Here is a 16605-nt window from a genome sequence, read left to right on the forward strand (position 1 = left end):
AGATATTTTATAGCTATAGCTTTTCAGTAAATATTTACATGTATTTATACATCTATCTATAGATAGAAATGCAGCATATTAATAGTAATAATAACTTAAAAAAATAAATAATTTGGCAATATATAATGGGCAACTCTACAATATTGATACTTGAAGTGTATCGTGTTGCTACTACTTCTATACTTTTACAATAGTACATATTTAAATGTGTGACTTTGCTACTAGTAGTAAAATATTTGAATACTTCCATTACTGCAGATACGATTCTCATATACAAAGACAAAAATACACATTTGTCCTGACAGGTTGGCACAAATCAATGAAACACCGTGTGTCCATAATTTATGAATGGAATAGAGTTAACTGTTTGTGTTTTGTTCAAACATAAACTGATTACTTTATTGGTGGTAAAGCTGTTATAGAAAGCCAAACAAAGTTCAGTATCCCAAAGAGAATAACAAAATACAGTATACCCGATATCCCGTTCACAGAAGTTAATTTACAGATCCAAAAACATACTATTTATCCATTAGAGGATTGGACACATTATTTGTCCGTATGCATGAGCCGTCTCTGTCCAGGTGAACCTAACTGAATGAAACAAAACTACAGTGAAAAATAGACTGTTATCATACAAAGTAAGGGATAAATAAATAAAAATAATAAAATGTAAATCTGTCCGTGGCCATTTTAATGGATGTAAACGCCCCTCAAAGTGGCACAAGCGACCCAGAGGTAGAACAAAGGAAAGACGGAGAGGAACAGAAGGTGGTGAAGGATGAGGAAAAGAAGAAGAAGAGGGAAATGTTGTGCAGAACCCATTTTGCCATCAACAAAATATCCCATCTATAAATGCTGAAAATGTCCAGTAGTCTTCTGCGGTTCCACTTGACCCGGCCCGATACCGTTTCAGGACGTAGCTTTGGGAGTTCCCCTTTGCCTTTTCCTGGCAGTGATCCGGTTTCTGACGTAGTCCTTCACACCTCTCCATGAACGGAACCGCAGTGCTTTCGGCTCGGCCTCGAGACACTGAATGCAGTCGTTTTTCTGAGGAACCCTGTGTCCCTCGATTAAATGCTTCATGTGTTTTTCAACGGCAAGAATCTCTGCTTCCTTCCATTTACGCTTGATCTTATATTTGGAGCCTGTGGGGTAAAAAGGAAATTTAGCTTTTGGCATCACTAAATAACTCTGAAGGAATCCTCAAAACATCTTTGCACTCCAAACCCCATTATCTTCACTTTCTTTTTACACCAAATTAACCTTGGACAACCAGGTGGACATCAAATAAGAACTCTTGGAGCTACTTTCCCTACACCCCCCCTTTAAAATAGTTAGAAAACTGTAAAAGATCAGCAAATTGAATACCTTCTTTGTCCGATTGTGGAGGTAGAGTCAAGTTGTCGTCTGTTGTTGCTCCATGTGCTTCTCCATGATAAATATCTGATGACAATAAAGACAGGGAAAAACATCAGCATTGATCTCATATATGAACTTAACTTAACTGCACCAAATACTCTCGTGTGACTAATGTACAGGGAACATGTAAGGCTCTTCACACCACACTTACCTCCCTTTCTAAACCAACACGTAAGCCTATACCATGTCAAACTTCTCTCATACTTGTAAATCATCTTTAAAAGAAAGAAAAGAAGTCGTCCTACCATCAGAGTCCATCTCAACGTCATCCAGCCGCGTGTCGTTGTCCTGTCTCAGGCTCTGGACGCGATTATTGGGGCCCAGAATTTGGGCGGCCTCATTTTCATCCAGGTTGATCAGCTGCAGCATTGTTCCGTAATGCCTCCGGATCTTTGTGGCGGTCAGCACTTCGGGGTCCTCCGCTCCACAATCTCGTACAAGCTTTTGGATGCACTCTGACCCGCTGTAGGAAGACAGAGCGTGCGGGCGGCCAAAGACGAAGGGATTCTGCCGCAGCACTCCACACTTCTGCCGGACGTTTACGAGAAGCTCCATCGCCGACACGAATGACGGTTTTAGTAAAACGGGGACCTTTCTCCCGGACCTCCCTCGTATGTCGACTCTCGTGAAGAACTCGCACATGCTCCTTTCCAAATCGGAGACGGATACGTCCATGCCATCCTGCATGGCAGACTTTTTCCGTGACACGAAATCCGTCTGTTGCAACGTAGAGATCTCCGTGACACTTCTCCTGTTGAACAGTAGTGTCCGAGCGAGTGTCACTCTGGCCAGAGCGGCATAGTTTTCTGCAGACGTTGCCTCCCTGAGGTTTTTCTCTGCAAGAAGATGAACATCCTCCATGTGGGAATTCAGGCGCTTCACATCTTGCGCGAACGGCACCTTCTTTTCCCGCTCCAATTTGGTTTCTCTGATCGACCTCAACGCGGCGGCAGAAACGAGCGCGTTCCATTTTTCCTGGTACACGGCGAGGAAGCTTTGCGCGGCCCCGGCCACGCTTGCGTCGCCACACCTCTCCGCGTTACCCTCGACAATACTGCAGGTCTTCTGCAGGTTGTAGCCGAGCTTGATGGCGAGTGAAGGTAAGCTGTACGTTTTGGCTTCTGGATCGTAGCCCGCCAGGGCGTTCACCGCAGACACCACATGTGGGAAGCTTGACGGGACGAAGAAGTCCTTCAGCTTCTCCAGAGGCGTTGTATTCTGAGCTTCGAGTAAAAGTCTTGCTATCTGACGAAGGTTTTGTCTTATGTAATCGTGCTTCTTCGGATTGGATCCGTGCTGGCTGAAGAGGTCCTCGCCGTACTGCAAGATGATCTCGTCCGACATGATCGCCTGCGTCACATCGTCGAACATCATCGGGGACAGGATGCCTTTAAAGCCGTCGCTTATCCCGAGGTCGTCTAAGGTTTCGAGCACACAGCGCAGCGCGAGGCGCTTGTTTCCGACCTCTGGTTCGTCTTCATTCCCCACTTTCTCCGGGCACGATTTCATGTGTTTGTACACAGCCTTTCTGTTGTACAAACCCCGGCAGTAAAGACAATGAAGAAAGTCTTGGGCTCTTTGAGTTTTGTTCGGCCTTTTTCGGGAAACAAGTTGGCCCATTCCCGTCTTCAAGACTTTTTTGTTGTGAACAAAGTTTCCTTGACATATGAGTCTGTTCCATATTTTTAGTCTCTCTTTGGATTTTTTGGGGTGCTGAAACGCAGCTGCCACCTCCGGTTTGTCACTGTGGATCCTCTCGAGATGTCGCGCCATTTTGGATAACGGATTGGTGCAAAACAAACAATAATTCCTCCTGTCATAAACGCGTCGTGAGTTGGAAGTTAAACTTGGCAACACTACAGTTTTAAAAGAATTCATCGGATTAATTGGGCATATCTTTCTTTGGGGACTGCCGTTTTTTTCCTGAACCAGAGAACTTCCTGATTTTGCCCCTTTTTTATCTGGCAGAGGAGGCGTTTCCGCTGCGGGGGCCGAGGGACTGCTGTGAATGGATTCATCTGAGGAGGCCCAGTCAGAGTCAGACAGGAAATCAGAGTCACCGTCACTGTTGGGAAAGAAATCAGCATCACTTTCATCCGATGACTCATCGGAGTCCTTTTCTTCTTCCTAGATAAAAAGAAGAGGAAAAACAACCGTCTGTGAAAATAAGGTCCGAAGAATTTTTTTTATCCAATATTTTCATTTCTAATATTCTATTTTCTAAACAAAGACAACAATATATAAATACTACCTTATCAAAGATAATTTAAAAAAAGAGAACATTTTAAAAAGAAGCATTTATCATCATTTGACTTTACATAAAAGTGATTTCATTAAGTAATGTTTAGGTACTGAGGAGTTCGATAAACGACGACACATTTGTGTGTTTCTATATTAACATCCAGAGCCCTAATGCTGTGGAACTGGAGACCAGGTTAAAACATTTGAAGTTTACGTATTTAACGTGGACATTATCATGATTCCATAATTGCTATACTAAAATATACATCATGTCCTGCTGCCTTCATATTCTCCAAACGGCCGTGATTACCACAGTTAGACTAAAAGACTTAGTTTTTTAGACTAAGACTAAAAATTAAGTGTATTTAATTGCTTACGTCCTATTAATATCACTTCATTACACTTATAGCTAACTCCACTGGCTAAGAGTAACTTGCACTGTGTTTAAAAACCACCTGGCTAAGCAGCATTGTTCCATAATGTTCCATAACAGTTATCTTGTTGATCAACAGATTTAGGGAATTTTTTATTCTTTAAGTCGAAAACGAAAAAACAGAGCGCCTGCTGGGATCACAAAGGTCTTGCAGCAAACCACTTTTTTTTATGATTGATAAATCTGGCAATTGTTTTCTCGACTATTCCATGTTTGTCCTGTCAGCAAATAAAAATATAATTAATAGTGATGTCATTAAATGCCTTGCTTGTATCTGATTAACAGTCAAAATTCAACAATGTTCAATTCAATATTAAACTTTGTTAGTTAAGACAAACAAAGCAGAAAATCCTCACAAATGGAAAGCTGGCACTGGGAAATTCTGTTTATTGTTTACTTTAACAATAGAAAGTAGCTGCGGAGCCAGACGGTGCATACCATCTCTCTGCAACTGCAGGCCCTGATGTATCACATGAAAACCTGACACTGAAATGCTGAACTAACATGTACTGTTTCCTAAATATTTAACTAACACTAATATTCAAGTAACTACCTCGGATTCCAGGACCAACATATAATCATCCTCGCTTTGTTCATCATCGGATGCAGAAGAGGAACAATCCGATGAAAGATGCGACTGGCACTGAAAAACAAAACAGTAAAATAAATAAAAATCTACAACAACGGTCACAAGGTTGAGCCTTTAGGTAATTTGTTAACAGCTTAAAATGTACACAATGAAGGAGCAGGCGTATGCACAGCAGGAGAGGAAGGTGAGAATCTTCAAAACTCATGAGGGGTGAAAAAGGTGACATAACAAAATATGACAACCCTGCTATTTTTGTACTGGTTTCACAGACATACACATGTCATTGTATATATATATATATATATTGTGTTTATAAATATGTATTTTATATAAATACTTATATAGATACACATATAAATGTAGATATAATATGTTTATAAATGTGTTTTATATATACTTATATAGATACACATATAATTGTATACATTATATGTTTATAAATATGTATTATATGTTTATAAATATGTATTATATATATATATATATATATATATATATATATATATATATATAAATAATTGCAAACAATTCGGTCAAAAGTAATAAGACACCGCTGTAGTTCAAAGTAAAAGTTAAATTAAAATCTTAAGTAATAAACCTTAACCTTTCCCTCAGTCAAACTGATTTAATGTGACTGTGAATAAATAATAATGATTGCTCGTTAAATCCTCGAAACCGAATTATATCTCATGTTTAGTCGATACGGAGACATCGGAGCCTGTGGATCATTTCAAAAAGTCCAGCCGAGATCAGGCTGCTCTCTTTTTTTTCGTGTCTCACTCTGATCTCAGAAACACTGGGCGAGTTGACCCCCTCCCAAAAACAAAAACTTTTCAGAGCTACACAATTCACGTGGATGACATTTTCATTTCAAAACGGCGAATTTCGCCGAAAGGTGACAAGTTTGCAGGTATGATTTAATTAAGGCCGTCGGTTACTGAATGTTGTTTTGACATTCAAAGCTTCTATTGAGGTTTTTGAATGAAGCTTCGAAGTCACCCTAAAAAATGTGGGCTCTTCCAGTTTTGCAGGATGAGCCTTGCTGCCACCATGAAACCTGTTAGTGTCTAATCTCTGCTTTGGAAAGACCTAGTGGCACCAACGATGTGTTCCCTGATAAACAAAATTGTGGGGATTCTGGTAAAGGCCGGTTGAGCCACCCTTCTAGGTTCTTCAGTACTACCTTCCAAAAAGGCAACACATTGAAGCACTCCCACAGAAAGTGTAGAAAAGTGCCCATTTCTTTGCTACATTTCCAGCATTTATTATCCTGCTTTAGGCCCATTGTATACAGTTTCAGAGGTGTCAAATATTATCTATGTACAATTTCGTTATATATAAATGAAGTGATTCATTGGATTACATTTAGTTAGTCTTTTTTATTAAATCAACTTGTGAAAAACTTTTTAAAGGCTTAACACCAACACATTTGGATTGAAGTAGGATACATTGATCACATTGTGATTTTGGGACGTGCTGATGTTTTTAAAAATGTTTGGATCACACGAGTCTGAAGCAGCTTCCCTGGAATCTAATTAACCAAATAGTACAATACTAATAATACCAGGTTTAAACAGAATGAAGAGACATGCTTCAAAACTCATGGTGTGAGTGGTACTGGAGCAAAATTGGAGCGGGGTGGAGTGGCAGAGAAAGCCACGCTAAAACATTGTAATAAATCCGCTCTGCAAGCCATAACAAAATCCTCCCGCTTGCTTGAAGTCCGCTCACATGCTCTGGTGCATAATAAAGAATTGAATGTACCTCTGACTTTCCTGCAGACAGCTGAACCTGCTGTGCATCACTGGTCTTGGATTGTTTACATTTAGCTGAATCATCCATTAATGGAGGAGACTAGAAGAAGTGGGGAAAAAACAACATAGATGCAATCATATTTTTGTGTGTGCATAAATCAAATCAAACTGCAGCATCTAAAAAAACTATTCTACCTGAATGGCTTTGTGTGGAGACTTCCCATCACAGCTCTCCTCTGGATTTATGGATTCCAGCTTAGTAGGAGGACAAAGTGAAGTCAAAGGGTTATAATTGTGAGGGGAATTATCAATAACAATCTCTAAAACAGAGATGCATATGTTTCCAGTTGTACTAGGTCTAAACAATCTAAAAAACAAAACTGGATTGCTCCTTCAATTAAAATAATTTCCATAGCACACTTACAAGTTTATCCAACTCTGCCACTTGTTGAAGTAGCTGTGCACGCTGATGCAAAAGCACTAAACGCTGTCTCTCATTGTTGGCCTGAAAGCAGATAGAAATGAAAAGAAATTTAGGTACAAAATAACACCAATGACCTTTAAAATCCCACAGCTGGAAATGTCCTCATGCTAGCAGGTAGCGATTGGGGAACATTCATTTGACCGCCAATGTGTACTATCCACCTCTGTAGGAACAAAGGACCAGATGTCATCAAACATAGAGAACATCTACAACACCTCAGTTCTATTTGTGAAGATATGTCCCAAAAGTAGAACGCCAAACAAAGAAAATGTAATTTAAGTGTGAGTGCTGCTAATTTCCTCACCGGTGGACTAATCGTCTCCTCTTGCAATGGCTTGTTTTTAGGATGAGCAGCTGCGTCAGGGATGGACTCGTTTACATCTTCTAAAAGGAAAAAACTAGTATGTTAGACAATTTAAGAGGTAGGTGGAGGCAACATCAGACAGCACTGTAATCTGAACTGCAGCACTTGTTTAAACGAGTGACTAATCTGTAGTAGGGATACACCGATACCGGTACTGATACCTGGGCTTTGGGTATCAGCTGGTACTGAGTACGGATCCAATACCAATGTTTAATCAATGAACTGTATGCCTCACTGTGTGGAATAACTGGGACCATTCTTTTATGTAAAAGGCAACATCAGGCTTGACTTAAACATTGCTTTCTTAAATTTGTGTGACAACAAAGTGTCACAAATAAATACACAGATACAAATGTACGTTATTGTACACAGTCGACTTGGTAAATAAATCTCTCTCTCACTCACACACACAAGTAAAATAATCTGGTTACAAGCTGTGGCTTACATAAAACAAACTCAACACGTTTAAACCAGCGGACAACCAAGGTCAAAAAGCTTACCCCTGCAGTGTGACGAAGGTATCCACTGCCTCTGCTCCTGAGAAGTGGATGAGGCACGGCTGTGAGTGTATCCATCAACACCAGAAAACGCCACATTCGTTCCTTGAAAAGTAGCTTGAGACGTACTTACATGTTGTCCACATGATGGCAGGCTAACTGGCAGAGGTCTGTTTGGTAAACTCTGATTTGATGATGGAGGTTGAAATGGTGCTTTGTAAAGGTTGTGGGGTGAGAGAAGTGGTAGCAGTTGGGGCCTACAAGGCTGTGGAGCTTGGTTTGTTTGGGAAAGAGAAAGCGGGCGGGTGTTTTTTCTTTGGTTTGCAGTTAGCTGCATCGGTGAATTGTGAAACGTTGACTGGCCGAAGGACATCATGTGAGAAGTACTAGGGACAGCAGTGGTGGCAAACAGCGAGTTGGATGACGGATTGCTGCTGATGAGAGAGGCTTTGTACAGAGCAGAGTGATGAGCGGGGCCGAGGCCGCTCATACAGCTCTGACTGGACTCCTGCAGGTGGTCATAGGAGGGTCTCTGGCTAGAAGACGAGCCCAGGATGAGATGCTGAGAGCTGGGAAGTGGGTTGAGGAGGGATCCTTGAGTCGAAGCAGTGGCCCAGCCATTCTGGCTCGTCCACGACTGACAGGGTATGTGGCTCTTATTTGATGCAAGGTTATCCATTATATTCCATAACCCACAAGAGTTTGCTGCTTGGACTCTTATTTCCTTGTAGACAGGGCCTAGAAGAGCAAAACAACATGAATACTCAATCATGAGGGTCACAAATATATATTTGTTTCCACGGTGCTGCCGCTGTGTTCAGTATGGGACAAAGTACAACTGATGCCTTCACTTTGGGGCTGTCGAGAGATCTCGTAATAGTAAACCATTCAGTAATTTCCTTATTATTATGGGCTGCAATCAATCTGATTATTTTAAGCATGGTTCGATGGAGGCTATAACACTTCAGAAACTAGGGGGACAAAAACATGTAACACTTCTCCAGAGCTGAAAGGGACATCTTTAAATTAAAAAAAATGTTTTTGAGGTGATGTCTCAAAACCCTTGCGTGTACGTACATAAACGTCTTCAAATCTAATTCAAGGTGAGCACAGAGAAACTTCCCTCCTCCGCAGGTGATCGTGAGAAGAGCCTTCTTGTGTCAAACTCAGGACAATGCAAGCGTCCTTTTTGTTTTACTTCTCTCAGCTCAACAAAGATACAAAGTTTTCTCTCTCTGACGCAATACCGTTTAGTGACATGAATCCATTGACAATTTTGTGTTAGTATTTTATATAACTTTTAATGACAATATATATATATATATATATATATATATATATATATATATATATTATAATAATGTTTACAATAAGATGTTTCCTGTATATCTAGGTGATATTATATTTTTGGTCCATGCTTGATTTTGGCATTGCGTATAATATGTTACTGTATATATTTTGGATGCACACCTTATTGTTATTCATGCAAATAAAAAAAATGCACTACAGGAATGTAGTACTGTCTTTGTTTTGTCTGTTATGTGTTTGTTGTGTTGCAAGTGGGCTGAATTTCGTTGTGTATCCCTGTGTTGCACAACGACAATAAATGATAGCTACGTTATAATTTCATAAGTATATTGTATTCATGTTTCCACCCCTTTTAAAATCAGTTGGAAGCATGTCCTAGTCAACTCGAAAAATGGGCTGAGTGAAGTTTATTGCCCACAGCAATAACACTTTATAATAAATCACCTCATCAAATCAATAATTCAACTATAACACCGTTACACTGTTGTTTGTTTGGCTACATCTTTACTATTGCTTTGTTAGTTAATTTTATATTATTATAAGCATGTTTTAATATTGTATTGCTTACCTGTATGTACAAATGCTGCTGTAGCAAAAATAATAATAATGAATAAAGTAACTATCTATCTTTAAACTAACTCTACGTCACTAAACAGGTCTTGTACTGGGTAATTTATGAATGGTACTAACATACTCTTCTGCCCCAACATACCCAACATGTATACTTACAGAAGCAGGATGGCCAGCTGTTTCTAACCCCCGTAGTGACGCGTCACGCGCAGGTCCAACACATGTAGCTAGCTAGCTCAAATTAACAGCTCGCGCTAGCTGTTAGCACGAGGCGTAGCGGGAGTCCGGAGTTTTCGTAGAAATGACGACGAGTCCAAAAGGTGCGCGCTGAAAATGAAAAGGTGTGTGCTCAAAATGCATCTAACTTGGGAGTTAGGAGCCTATCGGTGGATGTTACAGGAAGCAGCGACCGTTTGTTTACCTCACGGCGCTGCACCACCGGACTCGGACCCGGTTAATAACGGACCACTTCCGCTTAGTTTTTCTATTTTTCAAAATAAGAGCATACAGCGACACACGGAATGAGAGGAAAGAAACAACTTGGAAAATGCATGACCTGAAAATATATCAATGCAAACAGTAGTGGAAGAAAAAAAGATGAACTACAGATTATGTATTTTAATAAAAAAGAACAATACCACAGTGTAAAACTACTCCATTAGTAAAAGTCCTGCATTCAAAATGAACTTAATGTGAAGCTTTGAACTTAATTTCTTAGAGTTCATGATGGTGCAGGGAGCTTGTAAAAGGGAAACGTTTGACCATCTTTTAAATGGGATTTCTGTCTGTTTCTAATGTTGAAAACACACACACACACACACACAGTTTGTTATTTAGTTTAGTAAAGGCTGTTTTGTATAATTGTTTGTATTTGTATTCGTTGTAATTTTTCACATGATCATTTGACTGATGTATGCAAAGAAACTGGAAACAACCTCATACATTTATAAAGACATTTAGATTAAGAAACACATTATTAGACTAAATTGTACTGCTTGTATTTCCTTTATTTTGATCACAAACTTGACATTGTTGTTCGGTCAATCATATGATTGACCGAACTGATAACCGAACCGAACTGATAACCAGAAAATTGTACATTTATTTGTCAAGTTTACCTTCTAAAAAAAAAATCCCAAACAAAATGAATAGACATCTTAATAGAATTCCTTAAAAAGGAAACCATCACTATAGAGTTAAGCAAACTAAAATAAAACTAAATACTTCAAAAACTATTTAAAGCAAACAAAGGTAATCCGTCATAGTCAGAATGTGTTTTGATTCACTGAAATTATAACATTTAAACTAAAATAAGTCAAAAAGTTTATGATCTGATGATGTGAAACAGTTTGAGTGTTACATATATTTGTTTCTGTTATAATTTTTGATTGTATTGATTATATCAATGAGATCTTGACACAGTGAAGTCAAACAAACACAAACATGTCTGAACATCACAGAGAAATATCAGTTTAACAGATTTTGATATCAGCAGTTTTAGCATCACCAGCCTCTACAATACTGAAATATGGGAAGAGTTTCTCAGTGAAAGTGTTTTTGTGAGTGTAGATGTGAGTCATGTCTTCAGGGTCGTAGAAGGACACCTTCCCTCTGTCATAGTCCAGCTGGACTCTGATCCTCTGGAGACTCTTCTCCACTCTGACAGTCTTACCAGCTCCATTAGTGTATTTTCCACTGCGATGACTTAAACACCAGACTCCATATTCTGGTGAAACAAATATCTCTCCTTCCCTGTCAACTGACTCTTTAACCAAACCTACCAACCAGACAGGATGGTCTCCCACCTCCACCTCCCAGCTGTGTTTCCCTGAGCTGAAGCCCTCAGATCCCAGAACAGTGGCATACTTAGTGTTTCTCTCTGGATTGTCAGGAAGCTGCTGCTTTGTGTCTCCACATCTCACACTGGTCAGATCATCAGACAGATAGAGAAAGGGGTTTGCAGTGTTTGGGTCCAGAATGACAGGACTGAAGTGGACCTGGTCCTTCATCTTCTCCCAGACTCTGAAGGACAGGTTGCCCAGGTGTTTGGCCACATCTATCAGCGCTCCTGAGACCAGCTGTGGATCTGACAGTGAGCTCTGGACTCTGGCTCTGGTCTGAGTGGGTTTATAACTGCTGAGGAATGACACCTTGTGTTTCTGCAGGTCTTCTTCAACAGCAGAGATGCTGTCTGACAGAGAGGAGATCTGCTCCTGAATCATCTTCATCTCTCTGCTGATAGTCTTCCCCTTCTGCTCCTCTTCCTCCCTCAGAGCTGCCAGTCTGGACTCCTCTTCCTCTTTCAGGAACTGGTGCAGCTTGTTGAACTCTGCTCTGATCTGCCTCTCTGTGGACAACAGCTGCTTCTTGGAGTGTTGCATCACTTCATTGTATGTTTCCTCCACTTGTTTGTGTTTGTCCCTCTTGTCCTGCAGAGACTCCAAGTCAGATCTCAGCTGGTCCTTCAGGTCACTGACTGCTTGTTCTATAGGAACCACCTTGTGACTCTGGTGGAGAGAAAACTCACAGACAGGACACACAACTTTCTGCTCTTCCTCACAGAACCAATAAGGGACTTCTGGATGTTTTTCACACACAACCTCCTCTTTCTCCTTTTCTTGTTCCGTCTCAGGTGAAGCATTATTCTGTCTCTCAACAAAGGAGTCAGCCAGTTCCTTCAGTGGAAAGTTCACTGCTGGTTCGTCCGTTGAGGATTTTCTTCTACAAATGGGACAGTTTTTGTTTTCAGCTTGTTTCCAGAATAGTTGCAGGCAGCTTGAACAGAAGCTGTGGTTGCAGCTCAGAGACACAGGATCTCTGAAAGTCTCTGAACAAACGTGGCAGTTCAGGAAAGTTTCGAGAAGAACTATTTTCTCCGCCATTTTCTCTGGTTTATCTTCAAACAGCAAGACTCACTAAATCTGTCTCTTTAAATGACAGATTAAAGTCCTTCTGGTTGTATGTTTATAGTAGAGATACTTCACCCTGCAATGGCGACTTTCTGCTGCGTTCAGCAACGTGGACGTCAGCTTTAAGTTTCACTTTCGATCTTTTTATGTAAATAACGAACAGCTGACATCCTCTTTATTACCAGCAGATGGTGCTGTTTGGTTTATTATCAAATTGTATTGCCATTTTCCTCAAGAACTGACTAAGAAATGTTACTTGTGAAAAATAATTTATTTTAAGATGAAAAAATAAACATAATGAAATGTATTGACAATGCAACACTTTTCAACAAGAGAAATACTTTAAAATACAACATTTCATAAATTAGTTTGACGTGTTTTAGGAAATAATCAGCACGTAAAATCATGTAACCAAAGTGTTAGAAAGATTACATTCTGATTGTAATTAAAAGACAATGTCCCCCTGATGTACATTTATTAATATATAGTTGATTTAATTAAAAAAAAAACTTTTTAAACTGAAGCTCTGTTGATCACAAACATTTTCATTAATCATTTCTGTCACTGATCATGTAAAACATACAAAATTCATGACACTATGAAGAAGCTTTGAAATAATTACAGACTGAATCAAACCCATTCATAATGTTATCAATGGGTTTGAGTGGAACCTGATTTTGGAATTGTTCATATTGTATGTATTTTTGGATTCTTAAGCTTTATCTTTACACTCTTCACACTTTTCTATTACGACTGTTCAACACCCTCAGAATAAATAAAATTGTATCTTATCTTAATAAAACACAATTAAAACAGTTCTTTTCACGGAATAAAACAAGGAATCCCAAACAAAAAAACTCAGAAGCTTTTATCTTTAAGGTTTTTTTTATACGATGACATAGTTAAAACATATTCATGTGGATTGATTTTTGGTGCATTTTTGCTTAATAACAGATGGATAAAACTTACTTTCGTAATGTGTATTAAAAGAAAAAAGAATTTTAGATTAAAACCATATTGTATGTGTTGTTAGATCCGGTAGATAACTAAGCCTCTTTCACAGGACTATAATGAACCAGTTCTCCGTTCAATGGGAAAGTACACTTTCCAATGATAAACTCTGGACTACTTGCTTTAAATGCAGATTAGATATTTATTGCAGGATTATTAGAAGGGGCATAGCAACAGCTCAACAGTTCACTTCATTTGAATACATTACAGCTTGATCATAACATACTTTATACTGAGCCGAGGCCGGGTGGAAGAGTCCTTTTGGTGGTAGTTGGGGGGTGAACTGACCCGCCCGGTCATGGCGGGACACCTGACTCCTCCTGCCAGGAAGAGAAGTGCCGTCTGCGATGCTCCAGACTCTGTACAAAGTCACAGTGAACAGAATCCTTCCTCCTCATGATTTTGGCAGAGGGGCGATATGAGAACCTCCGTCAGCCGGTTGTGTCCTCTGAGCCATGAGCAGAGACAGAGTCCTCCAATGCTTGTGCAGGACGATGTCATCAGCTGAGTGCCAGGCAGACGTCCCCACTCGATGCTTCCAGTCTCTCTTTGTATCGTCCACTCGTGCCATTCCCCCCTCCCTCTCATCCTTGCTCCCTGCACCCAGTTGCTCAATGACATCATTCTTTATCACAGTTCAGCACACACACATTATGACGTCAACAGGATACTCTCTCTTCGTTAGTCAAAGAGGAACTTCATTACTTCACATATTATCTTTTGCTTATTACATCACATAAATCATATGAATGCAAAAGCAACTTTTAGGTTATACTTTACATCGCCACCCTTGTGTTCCTTGGCCTGAGCTTTTAGTCCAGTACAGAGGCCTTTCACTCAGGGGAGCTCCTAGGATCTCAACTATGCTTGACATTGTTCATGTTTTTATAGTAAGTTGCATGAAAACAATAAACAGGGATAAAAAACGGGTTGCAATAAACATTAGGGACAGTAGAGACCAGAAAAAAAGTAAATCATGAAAAGATAAGAGTCATAATGTGTTTTGATTCACTGAACCTCTGAGACTCTGAGTGTAAAGTGTGAAACACTGAAATTATAACATTTAAAATGAAATAAGTCAACAGAAGATCCATAAATCTTATGAACTAAAACTGATGTCTGATGATGATCAAAGTTAAAGAAACACAACTAGAAACAAAGTATTTGGATTTACTAAATGTTAGATTTAGTTATTATTGAATGTGTATGTGTGAAAAGTGTATGATCCAGTATGTGATACAGTTTGAGTATTACATATATTTGTTTGTATTTATTATAACTGTTGGTTGTATTGATTATATCAATGAGATCTTGACACAGTGAAGTCTAAACAAACACAAACATGTCTGAACATCACAGAGAAATATCAGTTTAACAGATTTTGATCTCAGCAGTTTTAGCATCACCAGCCTCTCCAATACTGAACCATGGGAAGAGTTTCTCAGTGAAAGTGTCTTTGTGAGTGTAGATGTGAGTCATGTCTTCAGAGTCGTAGAAGGACACCTTCCCTCTGCCATAGTCCAGCTGGACTCTGATCCTCTGGAGACTCTTCTCCACTCTGACAGTCTTACCATCTCCATTAGTGTACTTTCCACTGTGATGATATAAACACCAACCTTGTGAAACAAATATCTTTCCTTTCCTGTCAACTGACTCTTTAGCCAAACCTACATTCCAGTAAGGATGGTCTCCCACCTCCACCTCCCAGCTGTGTTTCCCTGAGCTGAAGCCCTCAGATCCTAGAACATCTGCACAATGAGTGTTTCTCTCTGGATTGTCAGGAAGCTGCTGCTTTGTGTCTCCATGTCTCACACTGGTCAGATCATCAGACAGAAAGAGAAAGGGGTTTGCAGTGTTTGGGTCCAGAATGACAGGACTGAAGTGGACCTGGTCCTTCATCTTCTCCCAGACTCTGAAGGACAGGTTGCCCAGGTGTTTGGCCACATCTATCAGCGCTCCTGAGACCAGCTGTGGATCTGACAGTGAGCTCTGGACTCTGGCTCTGGTCTGAGTGGGTTTATAACTGCTGAGGAATGACACCTTGTGTTTCTGCAGGTCTTCTTCAACAGCAGAGATGCTGTCTGACAGAGAGGAGATCTGCTCCTGAATCATCTTCATCTCTCTGCTCATAGTCTTCCCCTTCTGCTCCTCTTCCTCCCTCAGAGCTGCCAGTCTGGACTCCTCTTCCTCTTTCAGGAACTGGTGCAGCTTGTTGAACTCTGCTCTGATCTGCCTCTCTGTGGACAACAGCTGCTTCTTGGAGTGTTGCGTCACTTCATTGTATGTTTCCTCCACTTGTTTGTGTTTGTCCCTCTTGTCCTGCAGAGACTCCAAGTCAGATCTCAGCTGGTCCTTCAGGTCACTGACTGCTTGTTCTATAGGAACCACCTTGTGACTCTGGTGGAGAGGAAACTCACAGACAGGACACACAGCTTTCTGCTCGTCCTCACAGAACAGTTGAGTCTCTTCTCCATGTTTACTACACACCACCTCCACCTTCTTCTCTTTCTCTGTCTCAGATGATCCAGTTTTCTGTCTCTCAGCAAAGGAGTCAGCCAGTTCCTTCAGTGCAAAATTAATATCTGGAAAGTCTTTTGAGGATTTTCTTCTACAAATGGGACAGTTTTTGTTTTCAGCTTGTTCCAGAATAGTTGCAGGCAGCTTGAACAGAAGCTGTGGTTGCAGCTCAGAGACACGGGATCTCTGAAAGTCTCTGAACAAACGTTGCAGTTCAGGAAACTTTCAAAAAGAACTATTTTCTCAGCCATTTCCTTTCTTTGCCAAATTGTTCTTCAAAATAAAAAGACTCACCAAACTCTACTTCCCTTCAGTTTGCTCCTCTCAGTCCTCCAGTTGGAACAATGTTGGACAGAGATCTCTCTCAGTGGAAAGGCGTCCTGTCTCCTTTCAACAATGTCAGACTTTGCTTTCAATTCCACCAACATCTTTCATTGGTTAATCATTAACTGTGACAAATGCAGTGATATGTTTTTAATACCAGCAGAGAGAACAGGATACGTAACTTC

At 40.2% G+C, this 16605-nt stretch overlaps 2 protein-coding genes and 1 pseudogene across 3 annotated transcripts; all 3 read right to left on the reverse strand.

Annotated features, from left to right (window-relative positions):
• Positions 1-43: 43 nt before the first annotated feature.
• Positions 44-2178, reverse strand: LOC306740036 (uncharacterized protein). Its single transcript, XM_079222138.1, has 3 exons — positions 1665-2178; positions 1369-1443; positions 44-1145 (listed from the first exon to the last, which is right to left on the reverse strand). The coding sequence occupies exons 1-3, from the start codon at positions 2104-2106 to the stop codon at positions 910-912; spliced, it is 753 nt and encodes a 250-aa protein (XP_079078264.1). The 5' UTR covers positions 2107-2178; the 3' UTR covers positions 44-909.
• An 8829-nt stretch (positions 2179-11007) lies between these two features.
• LOC306740029 (nuclear factor 7, brain-like) lies at positions 11008-12541 on the reverse strand (the record flags this gene model as incomplete). Its single annotated transcript, XM_079222132.1, has 1 exon — positions 11008-12541. One exon carries the CDS (start codon positions 12539-12541, stop codon positions 11132-11134), a length of 1410 nt encoding a protein of 469 aa, XP_079078258.1. The 3' UTR covers positions 11008-11131.
• Positions 12542-14950: 2409 nt separating this feature from the next.
• On the reverse strand, positions 14951-16347 carry LOC306740032 (nuclear factor 7, brain-like; annotated as a pseudogene). The gene has a single exon. The product of its transcript is annotated as a nuclear factor 7, brain-like (transcript).
• Between the last annotated feature and the right edge of the window lie 258 nt (positions 16348-16605).

This window comes from Taurulus bubalis (genome assembly GCF_910589615.1).
Source record: "Taurulus bubalis genome assembly, chromosome: 8".
NCBI lineage: Eukaryota > Metazoa > Chordata > Actinopteri > Perciformes > Cottidae > Taurulus > Taurulus bubalis.